Source organism: Lupinus angustifolius, chromosome LG18, assembly GCF_001865875.1.
Source record: "Lupinus angustifolius cultivar Tanjil chromosome LG18, LupAngTanjil_v1.0, whole genome shotgun sequence".
In the NCBI taxonomy this organism is placed as follows: domain Eukaryota; kingdom Viridiplantae; phylum Streptophyta; class Magnoliopsida; order Fabales; family Fabaceae; genus Lupinus; species Lupinus angustifolius.
In genome coordinates this window covers 13,085,228-13,098,682 of record NC_032026.1, presented here as the reverse complement: position 1 = coordinate 13,098,682, position 13,455 = coordinate 13,085,228, and the positions used below count along the sequence as shown (strand labels likewise).

Sequence of the window (13,455 nt, the reverse complement as noted above, 5' to 3'; positions counted from 1 at the left end):
GGAAGTGTGAATTTGAAGTTCACAGGCTCAGTTGATAAACATGCATACATAATCCACAGTCTTTTTATATTATATGACATGTTACAAGGTGTCATTTTACTCAACAAAGCGTGACCATCAGTTCTTTATCCATGTGCATATGACTTTGAGGAGAGACTTAAATGGAAATGGCTTTGAGAAATCATAAACCTTTCCGGGGAATATGAATATTTTTATTTCATAATATCATCTTAATTCTTGTCAACTTTCTTTTCATTCTTAAATGAGTGACAACTTAGAGACTTTAAGCCAAAGTTCACTCAAATGATACTTTGTCTTTAAATGGAACTCACAAATCTACACTAGAGTATTAGAGTTTGAACCATTGACTTATTACTTAAAATGTGAAGTATTCACCATAGAGTAATGAATGAAATTGTTATATAGAGACTTAAGTTGTTTATTATGTATTATAATTTATGGACGAAAAGAAAACCATATTTAGAAACTGACTTCCAAACATAAAAAATATATATCACCTTAAAAGGTACGCCTTGGTCTGTGAATCATATCTATTATTTTATAAAAACGTACAACTCCATGTGTCATTTTCTCTAATTGGTTGAAAATATTATTTAAATTAATAATAAAATATTTTTCTGATCAAAAAGTCACACATGGAATAACACACTTCTTATGACAGAAGATATGATCTATATTTTGAGGTTGTTTTAAAAATATCACATTAAATTTGACTCAAATCAATTAATTTCTCAACTTCTATTTTTAAAAAGGACTATTTTAATTTAAATATTGTATGAAGCAGTATTATGAGAATCGGACCGTACTAGGCTATGATTTGTAATCTTAACGAATGAGAGTTTGAACCATTTTGATCTAGAAAAGTTCTGGTCCGACTGTGTTAAACTCAGTTAAACCGAGAAGGAAACCAGACGGTTTACTTAAAATTAAAAAAATGGAACATTATTCTAATTTTTTTGTTTTATTCTAGTCCAAAATAATATTGAGAAATATTATTTCAATATAATCATACATATTTATTAATTATATAAAATTTTACATAAATATACAATATGTTTGACTCAGAAATGTCTATTTAAAGCTGCTTACTATATACTCGCATATTGAGTCGAACTCATTCCTAAACTCGCACATACAATTAAAATTATTGCATAATTTATCATTTTGAGCACCCCTAGAACCTCCACATAGGTAAGTAATTCATATTATTTCATAAATTTGCATAAGTGTAGTTAGACTCATTGAAATGTACCATAACAGAGAGTAAGAATTTGAATACAGAACATACAAATCTCTAAAGTTGAACTTGATACTATTTAATAGCTTGATGTACCAATGAAATGAATGTGAACATGTGGACGTAAGATTGTTTCTTCCGAAGATATGTGAAATAAGTCAACATAGATTCTGCAAATGCACCAAGAGTCATGACATATATGGATTATTTCTTCTGCTTTTGTCCTATACCTGCACAATAGGTTGCTGGCAACCACTTACTTAATTTTCCAACATTTCCCCTACCATTCCCTAAGTACTGTACAAGGTATACCTTTTGAAAAACAATGCTCAAAGTAATGTGACAAGAGATCAAAACATATCCCAAATTTAATATTTATATTAGTATCATGTTTGCTTTAGTAGGTTTTAGGTATCCAATGTAACAAACAAAATAATTTGTGTGGGGTTAACTAACACTTGTTCCTCGCTATTGAAAACATTTTCTGCTAATTTAAAATTTGTATTATTATTTGTTTTTCATAATGTATGAGAAAGAATAATATATCTCTATTCAATAAGGACCCCTTTATGTTTTGTTTTAAAAAATTCACCATTTTAATTTTCATCAATTAGTCTTCTCAAAATACAAGAAAACCCTTAAACATCTCAAAACAAAATCCTCAATTTTCTTCCATCAAGATGGCACTGAGCAACAATGTCATAGGAGCCATAAACTTCATTGCAGTGCTCCTCTCGATCCCAATCATAGGTGCTGGAATCTGGCTAACAAATGGTGCAGCAGATTCCTGTGTCAAGTTTCTACAATGGCCTCTAATCATCTTAGGGGTTCTGATCCTCATTGTAGCTTTAACTGGTTTCATTGGAGCCTTTTGGAGAATCCAATGCCTCCTTATATTCTACCTCATTGCCATGCTTGTGCTTATTGTATTGCTTATTTGCTTGGTGGTTTTTGTGTATATGGTCACTATTAGAGGCCATGGTAACATAGAACCTAACCGTGCTTACTTGGAATATCGTATGGATGATTTCTCTGGCTTTCTTAGGAGAAGGGTAAGAAGTTCTTTCAAGTGGGATAGGATCAGAAGCTGCCTTAGCCAAACAAATATGTGTGCTGAGTTGAACCAGAGTTTCAGAATGGCTCAGGACTATTTTAACGCACATCTAACTCCTATGCAGGTAATAATAACCATGTTAATCTTTTTAGCTTTTTCTACACCCAGATATTATATTTGAACTCTGTTATTTCATTGCTCTCGTTCAACTTCTATTACCAGTGTGTTAGCTGAGTTGGGTTGCATGGTTTTAGTCCCTTTACTTCGTTGGCCAAGAGAGTAAGAACCTTGAAATGAAAGATACTTCTTTTAACTTCCCACATTGTGTCCTTTTCTTGTTAGTTTTAATTTTTTACACACTTCTGAAGAGAACATGTAAAAACCTTTCACACATAAACATCCAATGCTAAGGTTTTGGGTTGGACATGGTGTCTATTTTACTTGGGTGATTCTCACTTAGCCTCTTCATGAAAATATCCGTAATGTTTTACAATGTCTAAATTTTGTAGTTTGGATGATTTGAAATTGAATGTTCCCATTAATTCCGTTGGACATTTGAATAAAGGCTAGCTTCTAACCACGATACTTTGTTAAGGATATATGAGATGAGTAGAGAGACACAAAGTGATATATCACGATATGAACCAAAACTTTAAACATCAATTATATAGACTTTATCTATTTATAAACTATTTTATTCTTCCTTTCATATCCAATGTGAGACTTCACACTTAAATAAACTCAACAATTTCGTGTGCAAATTATTCTAACATTTTAGTAAGACTAGGATAAAAGGATTACATTTAAGAAGCTTATGAACACAAAACAAGGTTGTAAGTATGTGACACTTTCAGAGTGTGTACCAAAGTTCAAACTTTGGATAAAATAATTGTTGAATTGAGTACATCTTAATCATCCCGGGTACCTGAATTTCTTTTTGCTAACTTTTTTTTTGTATATCATCATTTGCAGTCAGGGTGCTGCAAGCCACCAACAAAATGTGGGTACACATTTGTAAACCCAACATATTGGATTAGCCCCATCAATATAGCTGAAGATATGGATTGCCTACAATGGAGCAATGACCAAACCCAACTTTGCTATGCTTGTGATTCCTGCAAGGCTGGATTATTGGCAAATCTTAGAAAGGAGTGGAAAAGGGCTAATGTGATATTAATCATCACCGTTATTGTTTTAATAGCAATATATATAATAGGTTGCTGTGCCTTTAGGAATGCCAAAACTGAGGATCTATTTCGCAAATACAAGCAAGGCTATACTTGAGATGGCATCATCCAATGACGTGTTTCATGTATTGTACTACTTAGGATGAAGTTATATACTAACTCTACTAAGGCTGTATGAATTTGTCTATTATTTCAGTTTCTGTTATCAGAAAAGGTGTTTGTTTTTTATGGGTAGTGTTCAAGCTTGGAACAATGGTTTCTAGAGCTCCACGTGATTTTTGGAGCATATAGTAATTAGGAATAAGAACAATCAAACATTACCAATCACTGTTACCATTTCGTATCCACATCAATTGCGCTCACACACACAGAAGAGATGCAAGTTAATATAAGAACATGGGTTGTGAATATCTTTAGTTCTGGACAACAATCACCATATAAGTATAGTCTTGTATTGTTAGCAAGTGGAAGAGAAGATGTTGCATTTTCTTTACATTTTTGAAGTTGTTTTTATCAATTCTTTGGTATGATTCATGGCTTCATATATTAAACTCATGGCTGGATTTACATCCGAATTAACCAAGCGAAAAATAACAATGAGACGACCAGGCTCCCTCAAACAAATTATCACATTCATCCACATGCGACTATCCAAGACAATGTTTTGTACTTTTTTGTTCCCATCACTTTTTCTTGAAAACTTACTTGATCTCTACTAATTTGACATAAACATGGCCACTAGTGCTACCTTGTTCTCATAGAGACAATTTAAAGTTAAACATGAAGTGGCAAATCTAGTCGCACTTGGGCCTCATCGACTCCTTTCCTTTGGTGAAGGTCTTCAATATGCTGATGAGCATTGCTCTACCATAGATATAACTTGTGATATTTCTCCATTTTTTATGGTTAATTTGTACACATTAAACTTCTTATCGAAGTCCTCCAACAAGAGATAAATGCAATGGGCAACACATGGAGACCAATACAAGTGTTTGCTAGTCTCCATCAACATCAGCCCAACTACTTAATCATCATTTTCCTCCCTCAAAAAAGCCACAACATTATCCAACATCTTCAAAAATTTATCTATTGTTTCAGAAATTTGAGAAGTGTTCAATGAATATAGAAAAACAATTCCCTTTTGGACTATTCACGAAAAAGTTGCAAATTTAGAGCATTTTCCTATCTGTCCACCCAATCATCTCTATTAATATAGAGTTAAATGCTTGTTTTTACCTTTGTTTTTTTAATGGTAAAAATATAATTCTATTGTAATTAAAAGGATAAATATGTCTTTCAAATTTGTATTTTCCTTTATTTTTTTATGCACTTACCTCTCCCAAGATCCTAACTCCTGTACAGCCATGGGACATTATTGAACAAGAGGCTCTCTTCAGTTCCTCCTTAAACTCTTAAAACATAGTATCTAATATTTGTCATTGTTTCTTTGAAGTACTTTTCTCCAAATTCATGATAACATAGAGGCTTATAGCAAAGACGTATACTCGTATATAATATTAATTTTGCTTTTATCATTTCATTTTCTTCATCCAGTGGAAAAGGACAAGCAATTTTTTTATGGTAAATAAAATGGTATGAAACCACACGCCTTCTATTATTGTAACAAAACAAACGATGTTATGGAAAACGGTTGAACAGAGGATTCTCAATTACAGCGAGTCTAGACAGCATACTAAGCATGAATAACCAATCATAACGCATACAAATCTGAATGAAAAATATATCTCATTTCAATGAAATTTTGACCACTAATGAAAATTAACATTTATCTTTCCCAGTATTCAACATTCTTAATAGATATTACAATTTCATTTACTAAATTATATGCATTCTACCAATAGACCCATTCAAGGAGATGATGAAATAATATGGAAGTACATCTGTTGTCGCACAGTTTGTATTACTTAATGTGTCATGAGCTTTTGATTGGTCAAAAAAATATTTAATAATTAAATTTTAACTTAAATATATTTTTTCTAATCAATATTTGATGTAATATAATCGAGCAAGGTGTGGACATGAAAGAGGCATTAATTTGCTTTACCTATCCTCATCATATTTTAAGAGTTAGTAAATCAATGACATCATGGCTTGAGCAATTTGATTAAGTGGTACCACCTTCACTTGTAGCTTCGAAAAAAACAGCTCTTAATGACTTTATCTTTTAGTAAAGGGTGCATATTTAATGAGCATACAATGATAGTAAGCGCAATTGCTATATAAAATACATTTAGTCTTTTTCCACAAATATATAAGAAAATAAAAAGAAAGTTTAGAAGGCGTTAATAATTATGTAAAGTTTGTTAACATTTTAGGACAAAAGTTTGGACTAGGAGTATGTCGTTAAAAGAAAGAAGCTAATTATACTAGCGAAAATATAAGATTACCCACAGTTGTTGTTCTTGGTGCTGTTTTTAATCGAATAAGAACGTTTTTATTCTGTTATCCACTGTGTTGTTCTTATTCCTTGTGTTATGTTCTTAAATAAGGACAGTCCTTTTTAGGAGAGAATTGCAATAAAAATACACAATCAAAGAATAAACACACACAAACATATCTAGAAACATCAAAATATCCACAAACATTAAAAAAATTCCAGAATCATTACAAGAAATTAATTTTTTTGCAGAAACGAAAATTAAAAATAATAATCAATAAAATTTTATATTTTATTTATAATTGATTTCTAATCTTTATAATAAATTATAACGATTTTTAATTTTTTAATAAATAAATAAGTAATTATTGTTAATATTTTGTTATATTTATTATAAAATATAAAAATGTGAATAGGTTGTGGGAGCCAAATGAGAATAAAAATTATGTTTGTCATTGTGGATAAAAAGTAGATGTTGTTCTTATTCTATGAGAAGTTATAATAAATTATAAAATAATGTGTGAGACTCAAATAAGAAAAAAAAAATTGTTCTCCACTGTGGATGGTCTAAAGCGGTGAGTGAGAAGTCCATAATCCACCCACTACTTTTGCAGTCTAATAATGGTTTATTACATGCTTGTCACCATGCACACAGTAGAAAGAACAACGAAAAATTGGAGGTGGCGTTGAGGATGGGGATCTGCTGTCCCCAACTTTATTTCTAACCACGTCCCTGACCAATCATAATAAAGTAAAACTGATAAAGTTATGAATATTTAATTTTTTTTAACTGACGTGACATAATATGATTGATCTGGGACCAGGTTTGGCACAGAAGATCATTGTCCGTGGCGCTTATTGTATTATAAATTAACCACTTTAGATGGAATTTTATGTTATAATGTTTCAAAATTTATTTGCAGCTGAATGTTACAATGGAGTATTCATTTCAATGAATATCTTTTTATGTTGCTAAATTAAGTTAGATCTTTGCCTACTTAAAAATTACTTATCATTTTCTTAAACTAATAATAGTTTTCAATTTAGGAACGCACCATAGTTCCAATCCTAACAACTTTGCACTCATAAGTCGTTACCATGTTGAGCTACAAACCACTGGTCATTTTCTTAGGAGATAATGAAATTCCGTTAGCAATTTTTGGAAGTAGGTTTATATGATTGTATGTTGATCGATGTCCAAGGCTATAGCACAACGTAATGGCTCAATCTTTCTGTGGATGAGAGAATTTTATCTATTCTATAAGCTTGTTCATATAAGTCGTTTTGTTTCACTTCATTTATCTCAAATATTTAAAAAGGGGATCGCCTGATTGAAGAGAAAATTAATGGAGGGTAAGGATCTATGCCAAACAATAAAACAAATTACCAAATAGAGTACTTTGAAAACAAGTTAGTGAACTACAATGAACTGAACTGAATATTTGACCATTATTAACAAGGTTTTGTTTTTTTGGAAACGATGTAGTGCACACGGGTCCTCACTGCTCAATCCTAATTAAAACATTCTAATCTATACCCCCTTTAGTTGTAACAAAATCCATACCCCTATTATGAATATTCATCTAATTAGCTCAAACATACTTTATCCTTTAGAAGCCAAGTTATTTTTTACCACATAGCTAACGACACCAATGAAGGCTTGAAAGGTCAAATAGGATGGGATGTCATTTGTGGAGAGGCTCACCTAAATAAAATGTTTTCTCCTTTTTCTTTATTTGTGTGGGAATCCTTTTCGTAAGGTTTGTCTCGCATTAACTAATTAGTTGGCATGAAAGTGTGATCTGATTTGTGATGTAACCCGAGTCCCCCAAGTCCGTTTTTAGTTAGGATTTGCCTTAGTAACATGGTTTTGTTGCCTTTAATTCGTGTTTGGTTTTCTTCTCTCTCTTTAGGCATTTAATATGTTGCTTTATTTCATTTAACATCACATTCACTAAACAATTTCGTTTCAATAATTGTAAGTTATCTCAACATCAAATGAAGAGACGGCCAAGTGGAATGAGGCTTATTTTAAAAGTAAAATAAATATGTATCGTAGTCAAAATAAAAAGTCAAATCAAACCCACCAGTTGAATGAAAGTGTATAATTAAGTTTTCCTATGCTTATCATCTCTTGTCCACGTCTCTTTTCCATTGAAAACTACGTTAGACCCAATAATGTTGGAAACCTTGAATATCTAATATAATATGCAAATAAAATAACCATTTGGAAGAGAGAGTAAGTAAGAAGTGAGGAAGATTATTGGGGTGGTGCATGGAGTGAATCGGATACCTAATCTTAGGATAACATCACTCTTGCCATGGGGAGACCATATAGGAATGTTCTAGCGTACAACGTAGGCAGAGATGTGTTGCAGTGTTCTGGGTGAATTACGTGGAAGATTCTTTGCTACATGTCACCCCCTTTCACCTTAATCACAGGTTCACGGTCAGACATTGCCCCGGTATGCGTCACACCACGCGTCACTATTTCCTAACTTCAAAGTATTTCTTTTACCACAAAAAAAAATTATAAATTATTAGGATGAGCACTCCATGAATCATGAATGTATCAACTTCTAGGATACTCACACCAGGTTACAAAACGAACATTACCTTTTTTTATTCAAATATTTTTTGGTAAACTTAAAATGTTTGCTCTTAAAATTAAATATAAAACTACCAACATTAACTTTCAATTTTTGAGTAACCACCGTGGAGGGTTTTTTACTTGCTATGGGGTGAGAATTTTTTTCTAATTAGGAAAATTTAAGGCGAATGCTTAGGCCCAATATGGGAAGAATATTTCCTGCCATGACATTAGTCTAGTTGTTTAACCAATAAGACGTTGATCTAGTGATATAAGATTATGTTAAATCAAAGAATGACCAAAAAATTCAGAGTTCAATTCTTGGGAGCGACATTAATTGTAAGTTACAGCCACACAGTGAAATGGATTAGATTAGTTCCTTATAGGAATGACAAGGGGGCAGGTCGGGTTATTTATACATACCCAAACCCAAAATTCAAAACCCAAACCCGAACTCAACGAGGTTGAAAATACAGATATCATCCCCGACCCGTCAAGTTTGGGGTAACCCAAACCTGAAAAACTCCAAAAATTATAAATATACTAAGAAAAATATGATATCATTTTCGTTTCATTTTTCTCTAGCATTTCTATTTCCTTTTTGTATTTCATTTCTTTTATGTTTACAGATCCAATAATATTGAAGTAAAATTAAAAATTAAAAATAATAAGCACATGATAAAAATTTCAATTTTAAATTGAATTACGTTACCTCACGACGGGTTCAGGTCTTTGCTCTACTAAACTTGAACTCAAAAATTAAACTCGGGTTAAACCTGAACCCAGTCAGGTTAAGATTTCCAATTAAATTCGGGTTTAGTTTCTACATATTCGTTTTCATTTTCATCCCTAATTTGTTACCTGAGATGACGATAATACCCAACAAAAAATGAAAGACCCAGCAACAAATTGCCAATTTAAGGAAATTCCCAAGTAGTGATACTAATGAGTTTTAGTATTGAGGAATCTCTCTCATGAGTTTTAGTATCTTCGAGAACCAATCAAATTTGCTTTATAACCGATACCAAACAAAAACATAACCAGCCACAATTAAGACATCCGCCACGGGTCCCATTCTCTATTTGAAGCTTATGGAGTATTGCCTTCCTCCACAACCAGCATTCACAGCACTAGTTGCTCAAAGATCTATTGCCTTTTTTCTGTTTTCACTTTGCACTGAAGGACGGAATTTTTTTAAAAGGTTACAATTACTAAAAGAGTGCAGTATTTTTCTAAAAAAATCCATGTCGGATCCATAAATCTATTGCTCGCATAAGGTGGGTATAGATAACATCTGAATAGCTCGAATACAAGTGAAGCCCATTTTAATCGATGAGCAGATCCAGATTTAACCCGCTAGATAGTCCACTTTGCCTTATGTACTATCAATGCATAGCTTTTTCTCGTAACAATATCTTTCCACTCTTTTCCACATCTCACTATCAAAATAAAAAGAAAAGTAATTGCATAAAGTAACAATTTTGTACTGCACATGGTAATAAAACTTTTCTTATTTAAGATTTCCATATAGACATGCCACCTATTTTCAGGGTACATCATTTGTCTTCTTCCCCACATCCACTATTTACATCCCAACCCCAAAACTAAAGTATAATTACTCTAAAAACCGAACCCTATATCCCTTTTTTAACTTACTAGAAAAGAGCTTCACTTATTTGGCTTACACGCATACCACACCGTCAACTATTTCACAGGTGTCCTTATTTTCTAGTTTCCCTTAACCTAATCCACTTCTATGACTTTTCTATATACAGAAACACTAGAAGACACTAGAGATAGAACATAAGAAACAAACGGTAGAGAAGTAGAACACCTCCAATACCGGCATCTTTTTTTGGGAAGAAAAAAAGCTCGAGTATTGGAGAACACTTGCATTAGTGTATTTATATATTTGGGGGGCATTATAGCAAATAACCTAAAAATACCAATTATCTAATATTGTATGATTAGTCCTCCCATTGGAGCACGGTGTGGTATTCCTTTTCTTCTTTTGGCTGTTCTGTAATTGACTGAAGTTGGTGGTGGTGTAGATGGTGTGAAACTCTGGACCTTAGAGATTATGTGTCTGCCATGGCTGCTGCTGCTACAGTATGAATCTTCAGAATCTGATGCCATTGTTGCTATGTGCTTTCTCTTCTGGAAATTCTTAGATGTTCCAACAATCTGCAATTTATGTTCACATTTTTTATTAATTAATTAATCAAAACAGGTTCTTTCCATAAAAGTCGGATTTTTGTTGTTCGTAGTTATGAAAGACATTTTTCTAAGATATGGGTAAATGAATTTATTTAGTAAATATAGATATTTACTAAAGGATTTGACTATAAAAGAAGTTAATTTAGTGTCATTTGTAATTGTGATACGATATCTTATGTAATCGATAAAAAATAAAAAAATCAATGTTCAAATCCCAAAATTTCAAATATGGGGTTGTTGTTTAATGCGATGGATAAATTAAGGCAAAAGATTAAATTGAAAAGGTCCATGATGACCCGTGAATCTGAGGGTAACATTTTCATGGGTATAAGAAAAAGTCAACTGATTTCAACTAAAAAGTGATCACCGCTAGCTTGAAAAGAAAGCAAATGAAAGTCCCACTTTTCTAAGCTTTTTTTAGTTTTCTCATTGATCAATGGTTTTCAAGTGACACACGTTGCTAAAATAGAAAGAGAACTTGGCATTTTTCTTTTTTATTTATAGTGGAAACTGTTAAAATTAATAAACTTAAATAATGAATGAAGGACATTGTTGGGAAAGTACTATTATTACCTTGCAACCAAGAGAACAAAAGCGGTAAGAATCAAGAAGGCTACGTTCACAGACTTCACATGTGTTTGTGACACCTTTTCCAGGCCTTGGTTGAGGCCTCTCATTCAAGAACACAACCCTTGCACTGTTGATAATGTAGGTCTGGACACCAGTTATGTCCAACACCTTCTGAATCTCATTGACCCTAATCACATCATGGTAAGAGGACCTCCTAATCTGTTTTCAGAACACAAAATAAACAGAGAGATTGCATTAAAACAAAGTAGTCTAAACACACTGCAGATAGTGACTCAAAAATCATAAAAAGATGACATTTTTTCAGCTTGTGTGGTTACTTTCACACCATTCTAGGTGTTGACAAAGGACTATATGACATTGGGCACATAAATTGGAAAGAGAAACCAATTAATGAACAGTCCAATTGTTTCAAATCTTAGAAGTGAAGGAAAGATGGGACTTTTGACCAATATGGTAACTCCATATAAGGAAAACTCATGATTTTGATAACGAAGACAGTAATATCTGAAGTCAAAATGTGTCAGAGGGTAAAGTTTTTGTTCAAAACAGTACAAAACATTAGTGAGTAAACAAACCTGAATAGCACGATGTTCCTTGTGATGGTTAAGGCAGAGAGAACAGAGAGCACCATTCATACAATCCAAACAATACATGTTACATTCACTCTTGTGAGAATCAGCATGCTGCTTGCATTGAACAAAGAAAGTCTCTTTCAGCAGTGGCTTCAACCATGGTGGCCACCTATTATCATCATCATCATCAGGTCCTCCTGCACCCTATTCAAAATAAAAACCAATCAAAACCAAAACTTGAATCAGACATAGATAGGTAGAAACCAAAAAAGAACAAAAACATAGCAGAACACTAATGTTGTCTTTAATAATAAAAACATATACATTAACAATAACAGGAATGTAATAGTATGTGTCATACCATGATTCTTCTGTTCTTGGGCTTGATTTCCCAGATAGTGGACTCTTGGTTTTCGATTGCCAGATTGAGAAATTTGGTGGGATATAAAGATTATGTGTAGTAAGAGAGTGAAGGAGAAAAATATGGGATTTTTTTGGAGAGTGGAGAGAAACAAAAGAAAGAAAAGTAGTGTTTATTTTGAAGAGTGAAGGGTTATGAAGGAGGGAATGGGTTCTTGTATAGGACTTGAAGGCGGTAGATAGAGTTTTAGACAGAGAAACTAAACTAAGAGTGAGAGAGGGTAAGGGTTGTTCTTATCCGCACAAAGTCTTCAACCAAACCTAGTTCCCAACCCAAACCAAACAAGTTGCGTAGGCCTTAAGGAACCCACCTCCTTCTTTCCTTTTTTTATTTTTAATTATTAAAAATTAACATTTCATTTTCACGTTGTTTCTTTGATCTTATCATTTCTTTAATTTCTGTTCTTTTGTCTCATTATTAGTGTGACTACTGCATTTTTTTCCACACTAATTATTCATTTACGCATGGGTTTGGGCACGCCTTTTTCGTCCTTTTGTAATTAATAAAGTAAATTAGCACGCTACTTTATATAGTATACATCTGAAGATTTTTAAGATTGTTTATGAGCTTGTTTTACTAATGAGATTAAAACAAGGTTGATGTTGGTTATTTATATGAAAAATCTAAAAATTGCTGATCCAAATGTATTGAGCTATTTAGGGTCTTGTACCTAAAGTAAGTATATAGGTTAATGCCTTGACTATTCACATAAAAAGTCTTCGTTTCTCAATGTGAAAAGTTTGATGAATGAGTCAAGTCCCTCCACCAACATAAACTATGTGCACATTGTAGCGAAAACTAAGGTAAGCAGATATATGATGTTTGAAGAAACTATGTTAATAATTAATACCGAACCTGATAAATAGTGGGAGGTGTAGGCATCAGTCATGTAGTTAGGTCTTGGTTGGCCATCCCTAATTAAATTAAAAATCTACAACAGGGCCAATTATTTGACGGATAATTATGTTTTCTAGAAACAATTATTATTCCAACAAATAAAATGAAAAACTATTGCATAAATTTTAAGGTTAAGTAAGGAGTTTTCTTTGGGTGTAATTTTTGGCTGCGCCGGTTTGTACTTTATGAGCTGAACATATTCAGTGTTTCGAAAGTTCAATCTATTAACAATATAATAAAAAAACTCTCTCATGCCACATGTCACTTTCT

The 13,455-nt window shown here is 32.6% G+C and overlaps 2 protein-coding genes across 2 annotated transcripts; one reads left to right on the top strand and one right to left on the bottom strand.

Moving 5' to 3' along the window:
• Positions 1,853–3,635, top strand: LOC109333471 (protein TORNADO 2-like). Its single transcript, XM_019568966.1, has 2 exons — positions 1,853–2,436; positions 3,285–3,635. The coding sequence occupies exons 1-2, from the start codon at positions 1,939–1,941 to the stop codon at positions 3,594–3,596; spliced, it is 810 nt and encodes a 269-aa protein (XP_019424511.1). The 5' UTR covers positions 1,853–1,938; the 3' UTR covers positions 3,597–3,635.
• On the bottom strand, positions 9,975–12,494 carry LOC109333279. The gene is made up of 4 exons (XM_019568679.1): positions 12,229–12,494; positions 11,871–12,071; positions 11,278–11,493; positions 9,975–10,671 (listed from the first exon to the last, which is right to left on the bottom strand). The coding sequence occupies exons 1-4, from the start codon at positions 12,229–12,231 to the stop codon at positions 10,441–10,443; spliced, it is 651 nt and encodes a 216-aa protein (XP_019424224.1). The 5' UTR covers positions 12,232–12,494; the 3' UTR covers positions 9,975–10,440.